This window comes from Mixophyes fleayi, chromosome 4 (assembly GCF_038048845.1).
Source record: "Mixophyes fleayi isolate aMixFle1 chromosome 4, aMixFle1.hap1, whole genome shotgun sequence".
Lineage (NCBI taxonomy): Eukaryota > Metazoa > Chordata > Amphibia > Anura > Limnodynastidae > Mixophyes > Mixophyes fleayi.
The window spans coordinates 328030616-328039134 of record NC_134405.1 but is presented as its reverse complement, the minus strand read 5'-3'; the positions used below and the strand labels follow the sequence as shown (position 1 = coordinate 328039134).

The following is an 8519-nucleotide window of genomic DNA, read 5'->3' as shown; positions in this document are numbered from 1 at the left end:
GAACGAAGTGTAAATGAGATTCTAGAGATGGAATGCGCTAAATGATTTGGGGCAGAGAGTCTTAACTTTATTGCAATGTTTCAGTTGCACTTGGCAACTATTATCACAATTCTGAAATTCTCTGCTACAAGGTCCTTTGCGTTTTATTGATTCTCCAAGACAGCACCTGGGCATGTGTTTATCTTTAGTGTAGGGTGGAGTACCCCCAGACTAGATTGTATGTATGTGTGTGTGTATATGCTACCACTATTTTATAATGCGGTAACCGACTTCGACATAAGCAAAAATATAAACAAATAAATGAGGACTCTAATAAGACAAAAGTAATAAATAAACCATAAGAATAGACACAAGATTGCATCATTGGAATTCACTGATTAAAATTAATATACAAGATGTAAAATGCTACAGTGCAAAATATATAACAGCAACACTAACCCATCAAAAATGCCATTAATTAAATAAACACTAGGTAGCATTGATGTATAATAAACCAGCATGACAATCAGTATAACAAAAACATAACTAAAATATATAATTGTATCGCACAAAATATATACATAAAGTACAGCGATAGAAATAAAGGAAATAGTGTTGCAGCATCCAACACAAAGGCGATAAACGTTTTATAGTTCCAGACCCCGGTCTCATGTTTTCCAACACTTTGTAAAGTGTGTTCATTCAAATAAACAAAATAGATGTTTTCTTTCCACTAACTTTTCGTCTTTTCAGACCAACTGTATTTTCCATTTTATGTTGTGGTTTTCCGTACAACGCACTGCTGGTAGTTTCTCTCTCACATTTCTCTGGGTGTTTTTTAAGTAAGTGAACCCATGCTAATCTTATTTTATAAACTAAGAAATCAATCATTTCGGCCTCATCGGATGCCTCCTCAAACACAGGGTGCTTCATTCCTCCATAAGTGGAAAGGATTACAACTTGAAATAAATTTATTATTACACAGCTCATAACAAACAGAAATAAAAACAAGTATAACACACATAGAAAAGAATTGTTGTCTAAAGAGGACTTGCTGAAGCAAGAAATACAATATGAGAATACAGTCCGCGTAGCATAAAGAAAGGTATGGTAGTTCCACTCGGCCTGTCCAAATACCAAGTAACCAAAGCTGGCGAACGCAATAAAGCATATAAAAACCACCAACGACATACTGCATATACCAGATAAAGCAGTCATAAGTGCCTTCTCAGCAAGACGTACATGGTAGATGTATTTTGTATATCGTAAAGATTTCAACAGTGTAAAATGTGCTAAAAAACCTAAAGTATCCTTAAACATCATATCAACATATGACACAATATAGAACGGAATGAACTGATTTGGATAAAGTGAGTATAGATGTAGTAAAAATGGGGCCAAAATTAATTTAGTTAAATAAAATACAACAGAAAGAAAAAGTAAGCACTTTAAAAAGAGATTAATTACATTGGTAACATTGATATAGTTTTTCTTTAGCTTAACTATAGCGTGGATTTCACTTACAGTATAAATGACCAGAAAGGCAATAAATGCTAAAATAATAAAAGTATTCGTACTATCCAAATCCTGAAATGTGTACATTGTAAATGAGTGTACTGATAATTCTGGATTCAATCGACCGAAATCAAAAGCTTCAAATATGATAGAGATGGAGCAAAACAAGTGTGCATCTGGATTAAATGCTGACAATTCTATAACTACAGCCCACATCCCTTCACAGAGCCAATTTGTATTTTGCAGCTGTTGAATCCTGTTTAAGGAATGTGCTAAGTCTTTTGCAGGAAAAAAATAAGCAGTGTAGCCTCCTGACCCAAATTTACCTCCAACCAAGGTATAGTTCCAATGAGGAATGCTACTCTCATATGTGTATCCAGTGTATTCACTTGGATTAAATTCCTTATTTACAGTAGAACTTTCAAAGTCTTCACCAATTCCATACTTTTTAACGCAAGATAACACATCACTGAACAAAACATATAAAGAGCTCCCAGTATGGTTACAATATGTAGCTTTCACTTGCCTCATCCTGGGCAAACCAACTATTTTAGAACGACTTTCAACAACAAAACCTGGCTGTTTGTGATCATGGATTAGTGGCAAAAAAACTTCACTTGTCCAGTTATAAATTTGGTCTACTCTATGAACACGATGCAGATTATATGAAAATCTCTTGCGAATTTCTTGATTGTAATGAAAAACACTGGTATCTTTGGAGTAAACAAAATGTAGCAGAAGAGTTAAAAATATAATATGACTAACAAGGCTCCGGAAAAAAATATAAGATTTTCTTTTAATTGTAGCTATTTTCCTAAGTATTGTTATTTCATCATCATGAGGTGGTTTGTATTGCTTTGTGTTTCGGAGAGCTACCAGTTTGTAGTGTAACTCTCTTGCTTCATCTGTATTTGTGGGCACTTCATATAAACTAATCTCTGGAAAACAACTACTTGCCCATGAGATGTCTTGGTAAAATTTGGGAAAATAAGAGGTAAATGCTATCAAAAATACAATTTTGACAATTTCAATAACAAAAACACTCTGAAAAAATGACATTGCAGAGGCCAAGAGCCACGTAAATGACAACTCATATCCATATGTTAAACCATACATTATGATTAAAACTGCTGATATACTTGAGGTTATAAAAACGAAGCTCCAAGCTACATATATGCACCACCAAGGAGGAACAAAAGATGACATTTGTTGTATACGTTTTATGTAAATTACTTGAGGTTTCTTGCCAATACCAATTCTTTTAAAGTTTTGTCTTTGCATTTCAACAGCGGTTTCAGAAAACGTATCGATTTTATTAGCTGCAGCTTCAGAAATAACACAGTTATTGAGTTGCCGATGAAAGTTATCACAGTGCAGTTGACGTGAAATATGTTGCTTAGTAGGAAAGCTTGCTAAAGACAAAGGATGCAATCCTGAATTATCGGAATTAATTTCCATGGCTGTGTCTTTGTTGTCTTGTTTTTGGTAGAACGTTTCTAAACGTTCTTCCAAATTGTTGGCCTTTGCATTTAAACTTCTGTAAAAGGTATCATCCTGTAATTTGCTTTCTGAAAATGGGTGTATCTGAGATGAAGGCTTGTCTTCTGTTAACCTCAACAGTATAAGCACTAGATACTGTATGGGTACTGCAATTAACGAGCTTTCAACTCCTACCATAACTGATCTCAAAAAGTGGATCTTCGGTTCATCATCTTCATTTTTTGCTGCATTGAAAAAAATAATGTTGACCAACAAAGTGCTCATAAGGATCACCAAACAACATGAAAGCCTCCGAAATCTATTGAAAGCTCCAGGCAAAGCAGTCAAAAAAATAGAGAACCACAAATGATCTTCACAGAATTTGAAAGATAGCTGAATGTAGAAATAATGCAATTTATCTAATGGCGTATGTGTTTTTAAAGGGACAAACTCCCTATGTATTAAGCCATCGTTTTTTCCAATATCGAACCAATTTTGACACACAAAATACCATACTTGCTTGGTGCGCATGTTCTCAACTTTAACTCTACTTAGGAACCAGCCGGGGGAGTCTCCCGCATTATTATGCCATATTCTGATGTTACTGATGTCTCCTAAGGTAGTTCTGGCAGTTACCAAAAATGTATCTAACCCTCCTCGTATAAATACTTGGTGCCCAGGACATTTTAAATGATGTACTTGACTGTCGCTAGTTTTACCCATGATCTTCAAATATACATCTGCTGTTGTACCAGATCCGAAACGACTGCCAGTATAAAGAGTAACTAAAAAACCTTCAGTTTCATACGGATCATTATCTGGTAATATTATGACAGTATGCTTGCTGGTCAAGTCACTTTTATCTTTTCTTCTTGCCCAAATAGACAAGGCAAAATAAATAATAAATATGACAATGACTGTAAGAAGCGTCACTAAGTTTGACCGCAATGCTCGAAAAGTAGTTTTGGTTAAATCTATTGGATTAGGCATGACAAGTACTCTGGCTGCTAAAAATGTATGCCTTTTCTTTAGAAATGGAACACTTCTTCTTTGTGCTTTTGGCAAATTGTCACAAGTACAGTGTACTGCTTTATTATTTGACAATGGGCCTACTTTGCAGTTAGCTTCATTCCAATTATTTCCTTCTACTTCAAAATCTAAGCAAGCAATATTAAAAATAGATGCGCGTAATAATTTTATTTTCTTCCAGATAAGATAATTAGTAGTCAGCTCCATTGTAAGATTCTGTACAGGTGTAGTCTTAGGTATAGATTCCATTGGAATGTGTATAATTTTGGAATTCCAATTCTTTAAGTCTGGTACTTCACGTGATTTCATTCGTATCTTTTCTATTTTAGGAATTTGGAAAAATGAAACAGGACTGTCTGATATATTATCCCCAATATGAAGTGAAATGTTAAAAATTATCTTTTTGGTGAAAAAAAACTGCACAAACCACTCTGCCTTCTGTTCCAGATTAACTTCAAAGCAAAATATACCACTTGTTATTTTTCCAACATCTGGTGAAACCGAAATGTCAAAAATAGGGATTATATTTTTTCTTTCCATAATTATATCAAGACTTCTGGTATTTAAATTTATCAGTCCCCCTTTATCATTGGTGGCCACAATATAAAACCCAGTTATTACTGTATCAATATATTTTCCATTTTTTAGCCATGGTAACGGATTCTCTTTGAATTCATAAAAAGCGGCTGTTACAATAGAATCAACAGGTAAAACAGATCCATCATCCTCAAATGTTGGATAGAAGCAAGTAAGACAGTCCTTTGCTTTTCTGTAAGAGTCCTCAAGATCCCATTTTTCTTCTTTCTTCAAACTGATCCTAAAATTATTGGTTACCATAATAGTGTCCGCTTCACCAGGAACTTTCCCATATGATATAATATCTGTCACAGTTTCCATTATGGAGAGGGAGTTCTTCAGCACTTCAACTGTATTAAATGGGATTTCTGAAGTAAATCTGTTAATGTCAATAAGTGATGCATTCATAATATTGGATAACGATGTTAAAATGCCGCTGCTTAAAATTTCACACTCTACAGATCCAATTTTTTCTTTTCTATATATGTTTAAAGCATCACCAACTTCTTTTAACTTTGCCACTGCCAGTTGTTGAGATTTTGCATTTACTTCCTTGGTATCTTGTGTGAGTTCACTGATACTAACGATTATTTGATTCACAGCCATAATATTGGTGATCATTACACTAGACAACATGTTAAGCAGTCTTTCTCGTAATTCAGACCTCTCATTCTTCAAACCATATAAAAAACGGTTGGACATAAAACTGTTTAAAACAGATGCAATCATGTATGTTGAATGTCCAAAATTTATAAAATCTCCAATTTCAAGAAAAAAGTACATCAGAGGGCTGTGGGACTGTGAAATAAGCTCCTTAAGACATGCCTCTTGTGACTGACCTTCATATAAACTCTTAACAGTTACACTGCGGGATATTTGTGTATATGAAGAAAGAGAATCATATACTTGAATATACACTTTTAAAACATAAGACTTAACAGACACACCAGTTGAGAGCAACAATGGTGGAGTTGTAGGGTCATAGCCATCATAAATAATTGCACCTAATAAGTTTTCCTGCAGAGAACTTATGTGGCTTAATTTATCTAAAGCTACTAGAAATGTATAACGTAGGGGTAAATTTTGGTCATAAAATCCATTACAGCTGACAATGAATTTAGTTTGCAAAGTAATGCCAATAGATGGCTTGATGTAACAATCACCTGCTTTTGGAGGAGAATTAACATAAAATCTATATTTGTACAGTGATATCGCACCTGTCCAAGTTGTAAGTTGCAATTGAAGAGCATACCACATATCTGCAAGATCTTTAAATGTTAATGCAATGAAGGATATATAAGCAATGGACCTCCCAGTAGTAGTCTGAGATGTCCAGTCAAGATACACTTCCTTTGAACTCTGGAAGAGTGACCATTCATACTGCGGTCTACTTGTTTTACTACAATCAGTGCATTTTCCTGATAAAGAAAATCGTTCTGTTGGTACTAAAATCATAAGACAATTTTCTATGCATGTAACACTGACACCAGGTGGAGAACCACTAGCAATAAATACAGTCTGATCAACATATCCCGTTTTATTTTCTTTACTAGCAACCAAACGAAAATAGTAATATCTGTTACCCTGCAAGGTTTCAGGTTCCACAGACTGAGTTACAGTATTTGGGTTTACCCAAAAAAGGCTTGTTTGATCAGGATGGCAATTTGCTTTTGCACTTAATATCATACGTCCATAATCTGATGCAATTTTTGAACAATACCACACAAATGACAGTTCTTTTGAAGGATCTGGTGAATCTGGATCATAAGAAAAACGTCCATCAAGAGACCATTTTTCGCTGAAACCAACAGTCCTAAAAGATCCTCCCGAAATAACTGCTATCAAATCACTCTCTCGTACCTCCACGACAACAGAATCCACATTAGAACGGGAAGGATCTTCATCGTCATCAATAGCTATGTCAATTGAGACATTAACTATGTAAAAGCCGTAATTTAAAGTTAACTTTGGAATTTCAATACTGTTCTGATTTATTGGAGATACCTGTGGAAACGTTAAATAGTTATCCCACGCGGGTATGTCTGATGCCGAGGATACTCTATAAATTCTCCACATTATATTTGCCCCTTGCGAAGCTGAACAATTTATTTGCACGTTTACAAAAATTGACAAATGCATTCCTTTTGTTGTCAGTATAGCAGAAGGGTATTTAGGTTTTTTGATCCGAAATGCAATTATCTCGCAGAACACTTTGTAGCAATATATTGTTGACTCTAATATTTTACTTGCATATGTGCCAACGTTAGTTTTCAAAACGACCGGTTTTAAACCACTTCTAGTAAAGCTCACCTTGGCTAAAAAGCCTGCATAAAGCCTGTAATTAAATGGTAATCTGGTATTCGGTATAAATGTTGCTGCATTTGAGACAGAATCTTTATATGTGTATGTTGTATTTTTAAACAGATTTTTTTTTCCCGACCCATATAATTCCAATATAAAGCTCCATTTACACTGTAAAACTGGATGTTGCAACGGAATAAACCAAACTATATATATAAATGTATTTACTAAAGAAGATCCACTATTGAAAAGGTAAACTTCCACGCCCATATCTTCTAGAGATTTATACAAAGCACTTTTTGTGTTTAAATACACATGTGCAGTAAGACTGAATCTTTGCGTTTCCACAAATTTAAACTGGAATAGAAAGGTCAAACTTTCCTGCTTACAGAATATAAAGTGAACACTAAGACCAGTGTCCACCTTTCCATCACTTGAGAAGTAGTAAAGACCACTGAGCTCACTAAAATAGTAGGTGTTACTTTTTCCATCTATGGGATTTAGCATCACAGAGCCTAGACTTTTGGCAGTGATCATGCGAACAATGCCGTTGGTGTAGTCAATTTCACCACCAAGTGGTTGTATTTTGCTGGCGTTGGTTAAGAACTGTATTCTTGCAAAGCCATATCCGGCAGTATTCAATGGTGGAGAGCAGATATCCGTTTTGATGGTATATTTGTTAAAGACCACATCCCAAGCTCCTACTTTATTTAGATCTGTGAGCTGAAAAGCAGACACTTTGCTAGACAATTGCACAAAAATCCAAGACAGCTTTAGGTCAGTAGTGCGAAGAAGCTGGTTAGAAGTAGCACTCAGAACATGGAGTAGAGTCTGTTCTACTTCCAAAGACGCGCTTAGTTCAGGCATGGGTCCATTTTGTACAGTAAGTGAGGCCATGTATCTCCCAGGTTTGTTATAGATAACTTGGATGTTGTAATAGTAGTAGGTGGAGCAGTAGTTGCGGATATCTGCAGGGTAAGCAGTGTCTTTAAACTCGGTGTGGTAATTGCTTGGCACGACGGTTCCCGCCTCCGTTTGCCGGCTGGAGAACCGATAACGCCACGCCGTGCTCTTCATCTTGGCACACCAACCGAACTGCACTATTTCGTACTGCTGAACGGGGGACGGCGGAGTGAAGAAGAGCTTGGCATCCTGTCTGTCCATCACAATAGTGGTCTTCTGGTACACGCAGTTTGGCAACACGCAGGTCGAGGTAACGCACTGCACGGCGACCGTATCACCCACCAACCCGGAAATCTTTACGGTGCCAGACCACAAGGATGTGTCCAGTAACTTTGCACCATTTTTGTGCCAAGCGCACCTTGGGGGTTTGTCACTCTCATGTACAGCGGAGGACGGACTATAAATAAGCTCAATCTCTGCTTTCCACAAGCAAGTTATCCTGTTGTCCTTGTCCCGACGAGTATACACCCTGGCCGGCGGGTCTGAGCAAGAGATCTGTAATGGTGGAGGCGGTGTCATCACCTTGGCCAGACCCAGCGCCACAAAACAGTTCCATCCCAATACAACCAGGAGCATTTTTCTTTTATTAGTCCATCAGTCATCCAATGCTAATGTGATATTCCTGTCAGTTCAGAAAGGCTGCCATACACACAACTGGCATCAACTGCTTCCAAGTT

The 8519-nt window shown here is 36.4% G+C and overlaps 1 protein-coding gene across 1 annotated transcript; it reads right to left on the bottom strand.

The window, feature by feature from the left end:
* Positions 1-546: 546 nt before the first annotated feature.
* On the bottom strand, positions 547-3777 carry PKDREJ (polycystin family receptor for egg jelly). Its single transcript, XM_075210329.1, has one exon. The coding sequence runs from the start codon at positions 3694-3696 to the stop codon at positions 682-684; it is 3015 nt and encodes a 1004-aa protein (XP_075066430.1). The 5' UTR covers positions 3697-3777; the 3' UTR covers positions 547-681.
* Between the last annotated feature and the right edge of the window lie 4742 nt (positions 3778-8519).